This window comes from Lytechinus variegatus, chromosome 2 (assembly GCF_018143015.1).
Source record: "Lytechinus variegatus isolate NC3 chromosome 2, Lvar_3.0, whole genome shotgun sequence".
Classification (NCBI taxonomy): Eukaryota; Metazoa; Echinodermata; class Echinoidea; order Temnopleuroida; family Toxopneustidae; genus Lytechinus; species Lytechinus variegatus.
Window position 1 is genome coordinate 78,306,377 of NC_054741.1, and position 19,666 is coordinate 78,326,042.

A 19,666-nucleotide genomic window follows, 5' to 3' on the forward strand; every position below is an offset into this window, starting at 1 on the left:
TAGATAGAAGATCCCTGATATTAGTAGACACCGTTCTCACTATTGTCCTAAAACTAGTTTACTGGAAACTAGCTTAACGTGTAATGAAAATAGTCGAAGTGGTCTTGGAAGTGATCTCCCAAACCGGTTCAGAAAACCACCTTGCTATGTAGTTTTGAAGATCCCTTTGCGTTTTAGCGTAATTGAGGACACCACCGTTCGGTTTCAAATTTCGCGATAGACATGTCACCCCACTGAGTGTTCCCATAGCAACAAGACCGCTTTATGCGAAGTGGTTTTGAAATCCACTTTCAAGTGATCAAGTGGGAACGTTAGCAAAGCGATCTCCAAAACTGGTTTCCTGAACCAGTTTTAGAAAGTATAATGAGATCAGTGTCGTAATTAATGTTAAGGTGTCATTGCAAGTGACTTGAACTCTTACAATCAAATACTAATTTGCAATTGATTGCAGGGCAATCCTTGCATAAAAAAAATCTGCCACTTTGATTTGCTCTTGTGACATATGGTTTATCAATTGCATATTTGTGACTGATATTTGGAATCAATTGTAAATAAATTTCTTAAAACACATCCCTGGAAACCTGACCAGGTGATATAGATAATATGGAAAGTTGCTTCCTGCAAACTGTCATGGCAAGATAGAATGATAGAGACCATACCTTGTCATAGACATCAGTAGTAAAAGGGGAATTTCACCCTGAAAAAAAATTTATCGTAAAAATAGCAGAAGAAATATTACAAAATATTTCCAAAGGTTTGAGGAAAATCTAACAAAGAAGAAAAAGTTATTCGAATTTTAATTTTTTGATTTGTGATGTCATATGCAAGCAGATTTTGTGCATGTCGTAGGGGAAAAATCAACAAAATGTCATTTTCTCAAAAAATTTAAAATGGGTTTTATAGTACCTTACAGTGCATCAATAGAAACATTATTTCACACCCACTCCTACGAAAGAAAAAAAAACAGTCATTATGAACCACTAAAAACTTTATATTGCATAACATACGGGGCAGCTGCTGATACATGACGTCACAAATCCAAAAATTAAAATTTTAGTAACTTTCTTGATCGTTGATGTATTTTACTCAAACCTTCACAAATATTTTTCTTATTTTTTCTGTTATTTTTACAACAAATTTTTCATCGGGGTGAACTTCCCCTTTAAGAGTCCTTCCTGGATACTGTACAGTCAAGTTTGCCAAGCACTGATATCTGACAAGCAACATTATTCTTCAGTCTTTTTTTCTTCTTTGGAGGCAGTTGTCTGAAAAATCTTTAAGGCACAGGTGATGTTGGTGTGGAGTGTGAAAGTTTATTGTAAGCTCGTTCCACTCTCATTAGCTCCTAAAGAAAAATAAGAAAGAAAAAATTATAAATATTGAATGTAGAAATCTCCTCAATGAATTATAAATGAATCTTACAATCTGTAATCTAATTCCTGTCAGACATAGCAACAATTGACATAAGCAAAGTTAAATCCAAATAAAGTAATAATGCATTCATTAATTTGTTTTAATATAATAAACCAAAAAACTCATGGAACTGACTGTGTAAGTGTAAAATACTGTAAATACCCAGGTTGCACTATCAAAATACCAAAGCTATCAGTGTATTCCTCTTACATCTGGGGCCTGTTTCATAAAGCTGTTTGTAAGTTAAGAGTGACTTTAAGAACGACTGGTGATCCATTCTTATGCGCTGAACCATTGCCAATGAATCCACCTTTTACCACATGAAAGTGGCTCTCAACTTACAAAGAGCTTTATGAAACATCCACCAGGTAGGACTAGTATGTTGCTCATCTTATGAAAAAAAAACACAATAAAAAACACAGAGACATTTAAAAGTCTTATGTCTCATTGCCAGATATTTTGTTTCTGTCCATTTTGTAACATGGAGACTGGTAGGAAATAAACCCTGACTTTCTACCTTGGTTTGTTGGGTAAGGGCTCCTTCCAGTCTGACATTCTCTGCTGTTTTCTGACTCATGAGGGCAGCATTTTCCCTGCATCTCTCCTCAGCTACCCACAGCTGGCGCTCTAGTAGTTTGACTTTCTGATCTAACCGATACAGCTGCTGATCTTTCTCTTCAAGCTAAAAAGAAGGGGGATGGAAGTAGACAGATATATTGGGCAAAATTTATCAAAGTAAATAACCACAGATAGAAAATGTACATTTCTAACCAAAACACATGGCTAAATCAGACTCAGTGTTTGCGTATGCTAAAAAAAAAAACCCCACTACAATTTGAAACCTGAAGGGGGTTTAAGCCTCCGATTGAAGCCATTATGTTTATGCTACTCTTATGAATATGTCTCATTAGCACTTAGATATAAACAGTGCATAGTTATTAAATGCCTTACAAATAACCAGGGGCCCGTAACACAAAACTTAGCAATGATCGTAGAACATTTTTCTACGATTGATTCCATTGACTACAATGTACAATCAATCGTGAAGATCAAGGGTACGATCACTCGCTAACCTTTGTGTTACGAGACCCTGATTATCATTATAATCTTAATTTAATCTTTTGTGAGTTAATAGTGTGTTAATTAACACTCAATGAAGTAAATGAATTAACAATTGTAAAGACAAATATAGTTTCAAAAACACGCTTTCTTGTATCTGAACATGCAAATAATTTGACTGACCTGTAAGCTTTTCTGAAAGCTTGAATCCCCTCCATCAAGACTGTTATCCAATCTACTAGCTTGTTTGAGAGTGGTGTTCTCAATCCTTAGCTGTTTAACTCTATCCTGGAGATGGCGTAGAAGTTTGTTAGTACCAGTCTCACCAGATCCTACAGATGATGATGGGGTAGATGTTCCAAGCTACCAAAAATGACAACAATGACAATACTTTTTAATACATGGACACTCCCTAATATATACAAGATATTCTCCTTGGGACCGGTTTGCGAAAAGTCTTAAGATAAAACACATCTAGATATTCAACACTCAGAAATACTTATATGAGACGTGCAAATTATTATATTTTTGTCCTTGCGTTTCAACGCAAGTCTGCCGGCAATGGGTCCAAGTATATAAATTTGATCACATAGGAATAGCAGTGTACATACATCTTCTCCACTCACTTGTATACCAAATCATTAAGTTGCATTTGCAAAATAAGAAGTTTTTAATGAGATGTAAATACATAATAAAGTAAGATATGATTGAATGATATTGAAAAGATCTGAATATGACATGCTAATGAATTAACACATTTAAGACAAACAATGTTTTTTATTTCATAATGTTAAACTAAACATCAGAGGGGCATTTCATAAAAATTATCAGCAATGACTAAATGACTGTCAGCTCTGAAGAGGTCAGTGAAATCCATGGGTTTGATTGACTGAGAGACACTGATCTATAACTGTTACTATGGTAACATTCAGAGCTAACAAACTTTATGAATCGGTGCCCATATTTCCTTTGAATTTGAAAACCGTCATGTAATTCTTACTGCCGAGTTCCTCAATCTTGAATCTGAAAGGCTTCCTTTGAATGACCCACTCCCACTGTGGGATTCCTCTAATCTCCTGAATAAAATAAAGAAAGAAAAGGATAACAATTAAATTGAAACTGAATTAAATAAAAAGAGACATTAAAATTAGTAAATAATCTTAATATTATTTAAATGATACATCTATGTATGGCTTAGAAGAGCTTCAATTTAAAAAAAAATATACTGATGTAATTAAATTATTCAATCATAAAAGCATGTATTTGACATCATTTTCTTTAATAAAGGACAAGTCCACCCCAACAAAAACTTGATTTGAATAAAAAGAGAAAAATTCAACAAGCACAACACTGAAAATTTCATCAAAATTGGATGTAAAATAAGAAAGTTATGGCATTTTAAAATTTTGCTTATCTTCAAAAAAATAGTTATATGAACGAGCCAGTTAGATCCAAATGAGAGAGTTGATGACATCACTCACTCACTATTTCTTTTGTATTTTATTATATGAAATATTTTTATTTTCTCGTCATTGTCATGTAAAATGAAGTTTCATTCCTCCCTAAACACGTGGAATTCCATTATTTTAACATTTTGTGCTTCAGGCATGGAGGTCCTAATTGTCAAATTCGTAAAAATTGAAATATTGTATAATTCAAACAATAAAAAACAAAAGAAATAGTGAGTGACATCATCGACTCTCTCATTTGGATGTAACTGGCTCGTTCATATAACTATTTTGTTGAAAATAAGCGAAACTTTGAAATGTCATAACTTTCTTATTTTACATCCGATTTTGATGAAATTTTCAGCATTGTGCTTGTCTGATTTTTCTCTATTGATTAAAATCAACATTTTTCTGAGGTGGACTTGACCTTTAAATAAAATTTTTTTCTCATTAAAAAAAAAAACTGAAAAAAAACAATGCTTACACTTCCAGCTCTTTATTGAGTTCATCTTCAAACTTCCTAGCCATCTTGAGAGCAGTCTCCTCCTTCCAGGCAGCCATATTGGATTGAATCTGACGTAGCTCCTCATCTTTATTCATTAGCTCCTGCTGGAGAGTCTTCTCAGAGTCCCGGAGTAGCCCCAAGGAGCGCTGGAGCCGGTCTAGCTCAACGTCTCTCTCCTGGAATAAACAGTAATCATTTATCAATTTGACTACTACACCTCACGACTAAAATTCATAGAAAACTATGCATTAAATTGTGAATAAAGGAGAAACGAAAAACAATTTGAACGAAGATAAGGTAAAATAAAATTTCAAAGAATATCGATTTCAAACAGCAAACTTGGAACATGGTCAAACTGTCTTGAAAAACACCTTCTGAAGTAAATTCTGATGATATAAGCCTAAATTTTTCTATGAAAATAACATCTATGTTACAGTGATTAGGAATTTATTAACATAGGAAACATATCAGCACCCTCCATTATCTATTCTGGTTTGCCACTAAGAAAACATGGTGGCGTATTCTTATAATGATTCGTATCAGAATATGCCTATTATGATATGCATCCCGTTTGCTTTGTTCCACATGGTCGAATATAAAATAGGGTAATTACTTACCCCTTCAAATATTTGAGCCTTTTCTCTTCCCATTGACTCAACAAGTTTCTTCACTTCATTATCCTGTATAGGAGAAGACAGAGTTAAGAGACAGGTAATATAAACAAGAACAAACACAAGGAGATATGGACAGGTGAAGATCAGTGAGAAAAATAAGGATAAAGAAAGGATAGAAAGTGTGAAAATTGTGTTTGGTAAAACCAAAGTGGCAAAAGGAAAAAGGATTGGAAAAAGGTTGGGAAAATGTAGATAGACCAATCTTCAGAAGACTACATGTACATCTTAAAGGCATGGTCACACCGCCCGAGCGTTGTTGGAGCGGTCGTGGAGCGGAGAAAAAAAATCATCACCGCTCGCTCCCGTTCACCATTTTCGATTGTTTTGATTTTGTTTTTGATTTTTTCCCCAATTTTGTGAGCGAAATTCATCCCCCTCTCCCTACCGCTCCAACAACGCTTGGGCGGTGTGACCAGGCCTTTACAACTTTATGACTGCACAATCTAAGTTTGAAGATATTAGTGATCTTAAATGTAGGGGGAAAAATATCAATTTTGAAGATTTAAATGTTAGGTCTATTGGAATCATGTGCTAAGGAGATGCAATAGTTGTAAGATTGACAACATCTTGGTTTGCAAATGGAACAGACCAGTAAAATAACGCCTTTAATATTTTTTGTGATATTATAAAGGAATATAGTAGCTCCAAACTCTACATATTGTTTCATTGTATCATTATTTTACAATTGATTGCATCTCTTTAAATGCAACAAGTTTGATTATATAGCTATATATTATAAGGCTCTGATAAAAGCTGCTATAGCCATAACACGGACCAACGTGCTAAATAATCTACTAATGTCAAGCTACTAGCTCTTAAGTAATCGCATACCTTTTCTCTGTTTGCCCTTGTGGTAGCTCTCCTTTGTTTCTCTAAGTCATCTCGTAATGATTTAATATAGTTCCTTAGATCATCATTGGTAGCTTTAAGGTTTGAGATAGCTGCCATGAGCTGAGTACGACCAGGACTGTTGAAGGATGCTTGTTTGGAAGAACCGGTCTGAGATGGCGAGTCTGCTTTCATATTTCTTGAGCTAAATATTAAATTGACACATACAAGTTTTTATTACGGATATATGCTTTCCTGTCTATGTATTCACTTTTCATGTGTTTCAGAAAAGTAGTAATCTATTGCAATCATTTTATAATTCCGACAACAGCTGTTTGCTTGCTTACAATCAATCTTGTAGATAGACGATGTTGATTACACTCTTAAAGAATTGGTTGATTTGAGTTTATTAAGCAGAATTGCATCATATGTCCATGAAAGTTGGTCCAAGAAACCATAGGAGTATTGTAAACCAAACTACATATATATTTTTCTTCAAAATGCCCCCAAAATCTATTTGAGGCTGTCCAAAGGGCCTATTTTTTGATATGCACCCAGCATACGAAAAAAAGAGAAATGAAACACCAACAACTGAGCAATCAAGAGGTCTAAGAATTGGACATTAATAATAACATCTTCATCTAGTATGTCACAGTGTATCAGTTAGGGAATCAATCATCAAGAAAACAACATCTACCTGAACAGAGGTACTTTACGGGGTGTTGATCCAACCAGATTGGATGTTTTCCGACACTCTTCATTTAGTTCCATAACGATGCTTCTATAGCTCTGGTCTAAGCTGCTCTGACTGGATGATGAATCACGTTGTTTCTGACGGTAACCTTTGACCTCTGTTCTTAGCTGGGTCAATTCATCATCTTGTTGCTTGAGCTTTTGCTGCAGCTTTTCTGTTTCTCTTGTTTTCTCCTGCCAAAAAGATAAAGAAAAATCCTCAAATTATAGATACTGATTATAAAAACAAAACAATTAAACAATAAAACTTTATCGGAAGCTAAACCTCGCTTACACAAAAAGGGGCATTATGAGTGCTTTCCAATAAAAATTTTCAATGTTAAAACAATAAGGCATAACAATTTTCATTCTTTTTTTTCTAAAGCATTTTAATTACTATATATATAAGGAAATATGTATTTGTTTCTTTTATCTTTATCTAATTTTGAAAGTTTTTAAATATCAATTTTGGGGAAAAATGCTTGGCATTGTCAAATTGATTACTTAAAAAACCCCACCTAATCCTTGCATTTATCTAATGAACAGGAAACCATTGACCCCAAAGACATTCATAACATTTCCTCTCTTGGTAGCTTCAAAATCTCATGAAAATCTAGTCAGATAAACTTAACCATAATTAATACTCTCAGTATATTTACTCTTAATATTCTTATAATCTTCTCTGCGTCATGAGCATGTAACATGATTAATACAAGATTGTTATAAGAACATACATATATAATATGAATAAGCATAATTTATCCATACCTTTATTGCTTGAATAGCTACAACTATAATATGAAGGTAATCTTCCTTGCCACTCATCATGAGCTTATTTCTTTAAAACATCTTCAAAACATACAAACTTTCAGTGTGTCTGAACAATCTGACAGACAGAGATAACTCCAATAACAGTTCACATGATGGTATTCAAACTTAATGACATAGTTCATAAGCTGTTGCTTCTTAATCCGCTATATTGATGAACCCATGGCAGACAGAATACAGATCAATAAATCAATAATGGTTGCAATCAGATTCAATAAAAATTGACATGAGATGAGCCTCAGGCAATACAAGGACCATTATCCAGTTCTGTTGGTGCTATATGTCCAGTAGGTCAGCAAATAATACAGTTGTGTTGACTCCAATGGAGGGACTATAGAGTCAAAGTCTACTAACTATCCTTTAAAGTGACCGTCAGATATTGAGATCAAAGAGTAGCAAACTTCCATAATTCTACTCTAATAGTCCAGTGAGTGCACCTAATATGATCCCATTTCACTGACAGCTTGTACTACTGTATCACTCTCAAGAAGATGCAACAATAACATAATATCCGGTCATATAATTTATTGCATCTCCAGGGCAGAGTTCATGAGCATTTGACTTCCAAAGTAAACTTAAAATCACCATCAACTGCTATAAAGGACAGATTTGAATCTTGACCACTTCAAGATAAGTCTATTTGCTTAGTCCCTTCCATACACTTTGACTGTGTTTACATGCCAACTATGAAGTGCCATATCTTCATTGAGAACAAATAACACATGGGCACCTATAATCATGCACATATTGTACCGATGGATGGGAGAACTTGTTTCGTTTTCAACGTTTTGAACTTTAGTTGGTTTTATACCCATGTATATGATATTTATGTTACACATGATCTTGTTGGAAGCTTTCTAAGGGTGTTTGTTCCCTGTGCGTGATATAGATATTCTAATTGAATCTAAGGATATGTAAACATTAGCTAGGAGTTTGCGTATGAGTAGAAGTCATAAAGTCCTTGTGGGACTTTCGACATGTTGCTGTCTTAAATGATTATTTCCTTTTGAAATCATCTTAAAAATAAATTAGAGAGGGTTGTGAAATTATATTGCCAGAAACATTTTCAGGCAATTTTTTTTAATATAAAAAATAAAATATTTCTTATTAACTTTGGGGAAATATATGAATGATTTAAGTTGTCGGCAGTAATTTGTATGGTCTTTTAATGATTTGCATCATATCAATGCTGGACTATAAACCCAATTAAACCTCTCCAACCAAGGTATATTTACCCCAAAAATTATATGAGCCTAGCTTTGTATATCAAAATCCTGTGCTGAAATCAACATTGTGTTGCATAGATTTTAATTAAGGATATAATTTCTGAAAATTACACACACTAATTCAAAGTTCTATTTAATATGCATTATTGATTAAAAGAAACTATTTCATACTTCACATGAGATGGCACATTTACTAAAGTAATTTATATTAAGAATTGCTTTTCAATTATACACATCATTCACTTCTACAGCATTCACCACTATGGTAAGGTTCATAAGATTTTATAAGGTAGTATTAGATCATATACATCAATTAAAACATACCTGACAAAATGTGTTTGTTCCTATAAATATTAGTAAAGAAAACAGAAAATAAGCATTGGTAAGTTATAAAGAGTTAATTTATTTATCCAGTTAAAAGAATCCTATGATGTAATATTACCTGTGCCATTTGATCTCGTATCTGATCAAGTTGTATCTGTATTTCCTGTCTAGCTTCCTCTCTTGCCTTAGAGACAGCTTCAACCTTCTCTCTGCCAGCTCCTAGGTTCTCATCTCTCAGCTTTTCAAGCTCCTTCAAAATAATAAAAATACAATCATGCTGAAATAAGTCTTTAGCTCGAGGAATGCACATATATGTTACATATTTGAAAAAGGGTTAGCATTCAAATATGATCAAGGTAAAACATTTTTTTCTTTCATAAATGAATTATATCCATGTAAACATAAAAAACATTTTAATGGTTAAAATGAAAAAAAAAGAAGAAAAGATACACCAAAAAATGCAATGTTTTTGAGGAAATTGGTATAGATGGTAAGCAAGCAATGTTTGATTTCTTACGGGAAGAAAAGAAAGACAGATTATTAGTGTTTTTTCCTTTTGTGAGGTAATAGATATTTTAGAGAACAAAACTGCATTAAACTGCATTATCTTAGCAACTAAAAAAAAACAAAACAAAAAAAAACCAAGTAGCACATCTCGTAGAATAACAGAAGATTTTATTAAAAACTGACATTACTTAAATCTTCCATTTTCATTATTGTTTCTGCAACTCTTTCATAAATACAACAAAGTAACAAAGAAAATACATAATTCATAACAAATTATCTTATAATGAACAAATGTGAACAAGGTCGTATTTCCTATACAAAGATTTAAAAAGGTTGCAGGGGTTGCCAGTATAAGCTTAGCTTGACTCTGTGGCAAAATCAAATGATGATTTATTTATTTCGTTTTATTTCATTTCTTCATATAGCAAAGACTTACATTACTACTGTCAAGCCTCATGTGTGATTTTTTTGGTAAAAACTCATTCCATCTTACAATATTCAAAGGACTTGAACTTACACATAAGTGCCAGAATGTACATATAATCTTGTTATTTTGGCTATGCAGTGATTTGTCTTATAACACACACATCTGGTAATGTGATTTTAAGTCCTTTCATCTCTTTGTGAAACCTGCCCCAGGTCCTATTTACCTCTTTCATATTACTATGGCTTGTCTTTAAGGTATCTCTCAGCTGCTTTTCTCTTTTTAGCTCCTCTCTAAGATGCTTGGTTTCTATGGCAACTGCATCCTCCTTGGCCAGTGCTTCTCTTTGTCTCTCTTTCTCTGCGTCTGTCTCAAAGATGGCCTTCTGTTCCTCAAGGGCTTTTTGAATCTGAATTTAATTCAATAGTATGGGTTTCACTGTGCAAAGCTCCTCAACATAACAGCATGGGGTGAAGAAACCTTTGATTATTATGAATGTGTGGTTTTTCATTTCACTGATTAAATTAAGATATCTAGTAGCAGGAAGCAATACTTTTATTTTAAAAAATCTTTAAAATGAAAGATAATTATGACCATAATATCACCTTAAATCTAATTCTAGCAAGGTGGTGTAAAAAGTCAGGATACTTATGATTGCCAACACAAATGGGTACAGTTGTGAAGGTATAATATCATTGATTAGAAAAAGTGACATCATATGGGTGGAACACCATGCTTACTATGCTACTATTACAGCAATTACGCATTTTCTGCCATGATTATTTTCCATATTGTAATAATTTTTACATACTTCCGTTTTCACTCTACTTGATTTTGTTTCTAACTCATTTTGAGATTGTTACCAGCTGGCATTAACAGTTAACACTAGGTTTAACTAAGAACACACTTACGGAGTGCCAGTTGCCAACTCATTTCTACTACTAAGTATACATTATTGCAATCCTGCTGTGAATAGTTGCCCAAAGATGAATTTTGATATTAAATGTTAAGTGAAATTATTATGAGAATACTCGACCGATGTGAGGTGAATGGGTACCCGGCAGGATTATTTCCTTGAATGCACTGAGCGCCAGTGATGGTAGCTCGAGCTAAAGCCGGAGTAATAATAGCAGCGCTTTGTATCCTCAGGCAAAAAACGCTTTATAAATCAAGGTATTATTATTATTACATTATATTTCAATGAATTATTTTTACATTAAGGAATAATGAAGGAGGTAAGTGAAATCCAACATTTCAGAGAAATGCAGACTAAAATATTTGTTCATTCCCAAGATAATTCCAGGTCTACTAATAATCCAACAAGGACAACTGTACGTATAGTTGAGGCAAGAATGAGGTATTTTGACATTTTTATAACCCATTCATGAGGAAAAATTTTGATTGTATAGAAAATAAATTCATAAGAATCTAAAAAATTGGAATATGTTAAATTTATATAGTATAATGATTCAATTAAGAATTGAATTGAATATCATCAACTACATAACATGCATAATATTTTGGACTTGTGTAAATCTATAAAGGTAAAAATTATCTCATTCAGTATTATCTACTTATCGGGTACAAGTTCAGCATTTGTTTTAAACATAACATGAGGCATAGAATTGTATAAATTTGTTTTCTTTTATATAAAACAGAATAAACAAAAACATATCACAATTAAAAAACATTAACATCTGCATGACACAATGCATAAAAAATAAATTATGATTAGATAAGAGAAATACATAAAAATAAAAGCTTGAGATGTGAGTGTACATGATTAAAACCATACCTGTTGTTGTGCTTCTAATCTCATCTGATCTCCCAATGTTCTCGTAGAAATCTCCTGCTGTGATAGCTTCTCTCTTAACTCATTCAACTCACAATCTTTCTCCTGAAATATATAGAAACAAAAGTATTCTGTTATATAATATTAAAATCGGTAAAATTATGATATATATCATTGCTATATCACACTAATTAACATATAATAGTTAATGAAAATATCATAATTGATGAGGGGGATATTGTTGTAAGGGAGTGATGTAGTATTTAGAAACAGCATTGCTTATATCAGATAAGAATTTGAATAATTTTTTTAGAAAACAAATGGTTAATTTTGAAAAGAACCAGATCTGATTTAATCTAAAATCTTACTTGTTTTGATAAAACCTACACTGTAGGTATAAATAGGGGATATTTCATCCATTCATTAATTTTTTTACCAAACTTGGAATGATATATGAAATTAAAACAGATCACATCTCCCCCCCCCCCCGAAAATGATTGCATACACAATATAAACACAATACACAATATAAACATATAAGTACTATTTTGGTAAACATATATTTTTCAAAATTTTTACTAATCTAAAACAGCCCCACTTATTGCTGTCCAGTGATGGCAATAGAAAGAACTGAAAATATTGGTTATGTTGAAGAAGCAATTGCTTTGATCTAAAACTTACACACAACAATTATGACTTTTAATCTGGATTTGCCGTGTTATCATGAAACCACAAACATAGTGCATACTTTCTAAGATCTCACCTGAATTTTAAAATACTGTAATTAAAACAGGTTGGATATGGCTTAAAATGTTTGAATTGTACATCATACTGTACATAGAATCTGTCTATGCAAATAATTCTTATAACTTTCTTATAACTTTTCTCCTATTTTCTAATAATTAAAATAAGAATAAATACACACATCTAAATTAAGTGTTTTGGGGGTAATACAGAAACTTTTATTGAATCAATATGTTAATACTTCATGCATTTATTATCAGAATGAAAATAATAAAATGTTTGTAATGAAATAATAATTACTAGTCATTTCTACTGAATTTCAAGTATTGTCATCTAATATTCAGTTCAAGGCTTTATCTGTTTGTATCCATTATGTAAACATGCATTCACATTCACTGTAAACAATCTTTATGTAACAATATCTTTATTTGTTTAATATGATATTTTGATGTTTATTGACTTGAAGTTGTGAACGAAACAAATTTTGGATATGGATCAATAAAGACGAACTTTGAAAAAATCAAAGTATTGTATAATTTGAGATAATATAGTATTATTCTGCTTCCCAAGGTATTCAAAATAACAACCCAGCAACTAATGACATGTTGAGTCTACTTTTCGCTTACCTCATTTTCCTTCTCCAGTTTAGTAAGTCTCTCAGTTGATTGTGTCTGTTCTTTGATCAATATTTCTTGGTGAGTCTTCTCTAACAACTTCTTTTGCTGCATGGTGCAGATATGAAAATAATGAGAATACATGAAACAATGACATTAATATATTCAAACATTCTTTATCCTACTGTACATCTTCTTGCAATTAACTTGCTTTATGCATGATTTCAAGCTTATAAAATAATGCCAATATTTCTCCATTCTCCTTCTAAGTTTGTTTAAATCTAGGTATTACAACAATAGTTGCATCCATGATTGGGTCATCACTTGATATGGCTCAGACATTTGATAAAGTACCTGAGGAAAGACAGTATAATCTCTGCTTTTCTTTCATTTTTCATTTACTTACCTGATCCAATTCTTCATCCTTCTCTTTCAGAAGTTTTCCTCGAAGTTCAACAAGAGCTACTTCTTTTACAGTCTCTGCCTTCCTAGCTTTCTTCTCCCTTTCTTTTTCAAGTTCATCAACCTTTTCATTAGAAAATAACCATTAAAACAGTTAATGATAATCATAACTTGAAATTATCATTATTACTATATATCGATGTAATTTCTACCAGAGAAAAATATGAAAGCAAACATGATTATCAATTATAAATATGCCATAAAATTTAAAATGATTTTCAAAATTGCCACAAGCCTCATCCTAATTACTATCACTACCATAAATATCACTATTTCATAATTGTTTTTCTCTAAAGACTCAAGAGTCAATAATCGGCTTCACGATGTTTGGGTTGGGGGAGCTGTCGTATAGCTCCTAAACCTTTTATGCATGGACTATGACTATAGTCTACGAGAGGGATGTACTCTAAATATTTAGCGAGGAGGAATGATTGTGGAAAATATTTGTCCACCTTGAATTTTGTGAATATGACCTCATCAGTAACCAAAATACCCCATACACAAAAGGCAAAAAACAAGATGGGTCAAGAAAATAAAATTCTAATGACCTTATTTGTAAGTTCTAGAACCTCTTGTCCCTGTCCTCTGATCCGTTCCTGCATACGAGTCGTCACTACATCCTTATCTAAGAGGGCGCTCTCTAAGGTTGTGATACGCTGTGTGGATTCTGAGAGCTTATGTCGGAGGTCTGCCATCTCTGTGGTTGCTTTGCCTTTCATCTCCTCAATAGTGGTAGTTTTCTCCTGCAATTATATAGATTAAATGAAATATATCATAACCAGGTAATGACTTCTTTTATCTTAAACTTGTTAAGATTTCTGCAGGTTAAGGTACACTTACACTTTCAGTCAGATCATAAAGGTCCAGTGAAAAATAGAATTCTCTAAATTGTAAGATAGCTGCCCTAACACATAAAATATATAATCAATTGTATTATTTGTTATAATTTCAAGTCTATGAAATTATTATTGATTTTGAAAACTAATGTGATATCTTTATGTTGACAGCTCCTGGACTTGAAACCATAAGAACAGTTTAGAAGTTACATCTATTCCAACCTAACCAGTGTATTATTTGAGAATTTAACTGATTACTTGGATAAGTTTAAATCAAAATAAGAAACAAGATCTGAAGTCCACTGGACCACAAATGGCCTCTGTAGTCCATACTATAGTTCTTACCAAGAGTTGTTTTTGGTGATCAATCTCCGAGTTCTTCAAGGTTTCCTGGGTTTCAGATAATTCCTTCTTCAGATCAGATTCAATAAGCTTCAAGCTTTCAATCTTCCCTCTTCCTTCCTCAAGATCCTGAACATTAATGAAACAAATAAATTCAGTTGATAACATCATCAAATGTTTCATATTATTACATGATATTGTGAATATGACTGTCATACAAACATTTTTCATGTTATATTGAATGTAATCAATAACTTTTTTTAAATATTTTTTATTTTTCCATTCCTTAATCTTTTCTCAGTTTTCTCTCCTTCATTTCCCTAACTCTTCTCTGATCTCTTTTCTCTGCGGAGTTTTATTTCATCTTACCTTCTCACACTTTGAGTATTTCTTCCTGTTTCATCATCCTGTCAACTCATTCAAGCCATCTCATTCCTCGTCATTCGTTCATCACTTTCTCTTATCCTCTCTATCTCACCCCCTCTTTCATTTCCCCTTTTCTTCTTTCTTGTATGCTCTCTTTCTTTACTACTCTTTCAACCCTTATTTTAAGTTGCACCTACCAGTAGTATGTTATTGAATTGTGTCTATTTTAAAGATAATTGTTCGACAATCCAAATGTGAATAATGTAATAATAATAATAATGTAACCAATTTGAATTTTTCATCAATATAAACTTCATGTAATTCAGCCTTGTGACTGCCATATGTTATTTGTTTTAATAAATGCCATTTTACTAGTTACTACTTACTACATGTAGCATTCCTGCATCATTGCAAAGAAATATTTCTGAAATACATACAGGTTTTTTTTAATGTCAATGCTATAGAATATTATTCACAGATTTAAGTTAACAAACGTTAATTCCTGATATCACAAAAGAAGAAAATGGTAGACAAGCATATGTAAAGGATACAAAATTAAAATACTTGGAAGAATTGAGGAAAAGTTAGTGCATTAGAAGTGGATATGCAGAAGGATAGAGAAGTTCATCTGCAAGTAAGTACATCACAATGGGGGATGTACATGATACTAAATGGTAGTCAATTTAATAGGATATAATACATACACATAGAAAGAAACTAAAATAGTGAATCTGAAATGACTTCCTTTCATGTCTTTTCATCATGGCTCCTACCTCTTGTAATTTCTCCAATTTGGTTCTTGAAGCTTTCTGGTTCTCAAATAGCTCCTGCTTGGTTTGATCAAGTTGCCTTAAAACCTCCTCATGTTCCTCTTTAGAAACGTGATTGCCTTGATCCTTCTCAAGCTTAGCCTGGAGATCATCTCGCTCACGGATCACACCAAGCATCTTAAGGGGAGGGAGAATTTGAAAATGAATAATGCAATAGAATTTTTTTACATGATAATCATCATAAATGGAGAATTAGGAGCTTTTGTTATAGGCTACTGAAATGATGCAATTTGATTGGCTGTGAGCAATTTTATCATAGAATTCTAATATTCAAATGAGCTCCCAGGTCCTGACATCATGTCTAGAATAACACACTTCTTAACCTGTTAATGAGTGAATTCTGTAATTCCCAGTCTTTATACAAGGACCATTTAGTTTTAGTAAGCAATGGGTTAAAGGACACAATAACTGTTATACCTCTTCTACTGATAGACCAATCTGCGCGAGGCCAGTAGTGGATCCTATATGACCCCTCTCAGACCCCCTAGTATTCTCCTGAGGATTCCTCCTTGCAGTGATACCCTCCTCTAGATCCTTTAGTTCTCTTCTTGCTTGGTCTCGTTGGTATTCTAGCACCATCAGTTCAGACCTAGGCATTAGGTTAATGAAAAGTTTATCATCAATGTTTTTTACACACATAGATGCACAACTTTAATGAAATATTTCATTTCTTAAATTGGCAACAAACATTGAATTAAAGGAAATAAACCATATTCATTTTCACAGTTTAAAAAAAAAGGATAACATGAGTAGACATGATAAAAAATGGCAGGATTACAAGAAAAAAGTTGCCAATTTTCCTTTTAAACCATTATTTTATTGTAACTGGCATTTTGCCGGGTTTAGGGTGTGTAGTGATAAGCTTGTTTTAAACAGATTTTTTTTCAAGAAAAGAAACACAGATATAATGCACTGGAAATGGTATACACATTTTAAGTAAATTCTGACCTTTTTAATCATTCATCATGTTTTCTTAGCCATCAGAATTTGAATTTTGCATCAACATGTCAATTGTTTATTCATCCAGAGGAATCAACACAAACAAGTTATGCTTATCGGTAGGAAGTAATTCCTCAAGAAGCTGTGTGCGCTATGAATGCCAAGCTTAGCTGGGTAATATAGGAGTGCCTTGAGCACCTAACAAGGTGGATATGTGTGCAATATAAAAACATTATTATTATTATTATCATCAATAGGTCCCTTCTATTTCACCATGTAATGCATTTTGCATTCATTTTTTTAATTGTGTTGTTGAAAATTTGAAATGAAATGCATCTCGTATCAATCATTCAATCAATTAGGTAAAATAAAGTCATCATCAACTAACTAACCCGTGCTATAAGAATCATATTGCATTGAAAATGAAATCATATCACACTGATTTTCATTAATCCATAGACTAGTTATATTATGCAAAGCTCAGTCCCCTGAGAGTAGGCCCACTAATGATAAAAACAGCAATAACAATCCATTTAGGCGGTAAAACACCTTGCTATTCATCTATCACTGACAACCTAGCTGACAAGCTCATGCAACTGGGAAACAAATAACCCTTTCAAATGCCACCTCTCATTTGCCTAGAAACAAGCATTAATCATCTATCAGCTTGTAACATTGATATGGAGAGAGAGTGCCATTTATTGTGGGTCGTAGACAGATTTATCAAAAATTCAAACATGTAATATGGACCAGATTTGCATAAAAAGATACAATCATAATGACAACTATGCATAGAAACATAATAGATTTAAAAGAGAAATAATTTCTATCTGGTACCCCGAAGATAAAATCAATAAAATTGATCTTTATTTCGATTTTTACACTGTACATGTTTACAACTTATCGAATAAGCAACGAATGAAGGGGCATTCTGAAAGTAAGTGAGTAATAGTCTAAATAGTTGTTGAATTCAACTACCTCAGTCGGAATCTGAAATAAACCAAGCATCTTTCTTAAGTATATTATGGATGATATCAATAATAATAATGATACAGGTATATTTACCCAGGAAAGCCACTTCAGTTCTAAAAACTGTTCTCCCAGCGGGCCCTAGCTGCTATTATTATTATACCAACAATACCAATAACCCATCAAGTACATCATGGATTATTTTGTATTAAAGATCTTGACCTTAAATTTCTTAATGCCCTATAAAGGGCAGTTGGAGAATGATAAAAACACTGCTTTCATTGCCACTGTATTTTATTCTCTATTCCAACAATTCCATGAAGAATGCCCACATCTCAAAATGAATAAAAATACCTCATCAGACAACTCCTCATGCAATTCAGTGAATGTTTAATTTAAAATGCACTTCAAACATTTCCCTGAGTGCTGTCATATACCTCAACACTCCCATGCTCTTCAACAAACATTTAATTGACAAGATTTAATTGGAAAGAGATTGAAATCTCACATGCAACAGACAATCATCATACTTAATCCTGCCAAGAGTCTAATTGCCTTTTTATGAGATTCAGTAGTCTCATTGATGGCGCCAGAACCAGAAGATTAAAAATCCACTGCAAAACCACAACCTGAAGAGCAACAAGTGTGCTTAATTCATGTGCACTTTGGCATCTATTTTATTCAATGCACATATTTACACAGATTGGTATATTTTCAAGCATACTGTAGAGAAAGAAACCACTATGGAGAGAGGCACAAGAGAGAATTTCCAGAAATACAGAAATAACAACATATTTTGCACTGAACAGTTTCCATGGATAAATTATGTGGTATTGGATAACTCAGACATACCTAGAAAAAACAACCAAAGTTTCTCACTAACAGTATGCCTTCAAATTTTCTACTGACTATTACAAACAGAAGATAATAGCCATTCCAAAATGGACTACGGACTAATAAAACATGAGAAATTTGTGAAAAAACACTTCAGGGCATGAATGTTTTGTTCTGATTTTATATTATGCAAATAGGGGATGGAATAACAGCAGGACATTTGTATAAGGAGGGCAAAATACTCTATTATTGAGCATGCCCAATGGCAATGGTAGGTATTACTTTTGATTGCAACTTTAAATTCATTAAAAACAAACTGTCTAATAGGAATGAATAAAAGAATATGAAACGTGTAAAGAACTTAAAAATTAGCGCAAACAATCAGATTTTGCCATCTTTAAAATTACAGTGAAAGCAGTGACCAAGTCCTGCAGAGTCTTGTGTGCACTCCACATCAAAAGGAATGGGTGGGACTATATCATATGTTACGGATCAACATTACATCTGTTATCTATTAAGTCCAGATCATCTGAAAAGAAATCTTTTGTAGAAAACCTTATTTCTATTTTACTTAGCTATATTCCTTCCTATAATAAGAGATTTCATTTATACATCTCCCAACACAATACCTGACCCTGTCTGATATTAAAATTCATGAATGTAAATATATGCTGGGGGTGAGCCACACCATTAGCTGATTAAAAGAACCTAAACCAGCTATTGGAATAAAACCTGAGTACGAAAGCAAAATGCCTATGAAATACGGGAAAGGAATTATTCATTTGAAGATATCGGCCAACAAGATCCTTTTTCTGCATCTTGTTTACAGCAATTTCATACGCAGCAGTCAAAAACCACAACTAGGGTGGCTTTGAAGAGATTAGGATTTATTTCAAATTAGAGTCACGTTTTGATATCGAGACTTGCATACTGTCATGCATCAATGCCATAACAAAACAAAATGTTCAAA

At 32.9% G+C, this 19,666-nt stretch overlaps 1 protein-coding gene across 1 annotated transcript in view; it reads right to left on the reverse strand.

The window, feature by feature from the left end:
* Window positions 1-751: 751 nt before the first annotated feature.
* The window catches only part of LOC121409147, a 50,665-nt gene continuing 31,750 nt past the window's right edge, over window positions 752-19,666 (reverse strand). The window contains exons 6-22 of the mRNA XM_041600983.1: window positions 16,372-16,543; window positions 15,898-16,071; window positions 14,762-14,887; window positions 14,129-14,323; window positions 13,525-13,644; window positions 13,131-13,226; window positions 11,764-11,865; window positions 10,195-10,377; window positions 9,156-9,287; window positions 6,625-6,854; window positions 5,931-6,132; window positions 5,043-5,105; window positions 4,405-4,601; window positions 3,473-3,548; window positions 2,656-2,835; window positions 1,931-2,095; window positions 752-1,345 (exon numbers count right to left, since the gene is read on the reverse strand). Of these exons, the coding sequence (XP_041456917.1) occupies window positions 1,277-1,345; window positions 1,931-2,095; window positions 2,656-2,835; window positions 3,473-3,548; window positions 4,405-4,601; window positions 5,043-5,105; window positions 5,931-6,132; window positions 6,625-6,854; window positions 9,156-9,287; window positions 10,195-10,377; window positions 11,764-11,865; window positions 13,131-13,226; window positions 13,525-13,644; window positions 14,129-14,323; window positions 14,762-14,887; window positions 15,898-16,071; window positions 16,372-16,543 (2,482 nt within the window). The 3' untranslated portion in view covers window positions 752-1,276. The remainder of the gene's footprint in view (window positions 1,346-1,930; window positions 2,096-2,655; window positions 2,836-3,472; window positions 3,549-4,404; window positions 4,602-5,042; window positions 5,106-5,930; window positions 6,133-6,624; window positions 6,855-9,155; window positions 9,288-10,194; window positions 10,378-11,763; window positions 11,866-13,130; window positions 13,227-13,524; window positions 13,645-14,128; window positions 14,324-14,761; window positions 14,888-15,897; window positions 16,072-16,371; window positions 16,544-19,666) is intronic.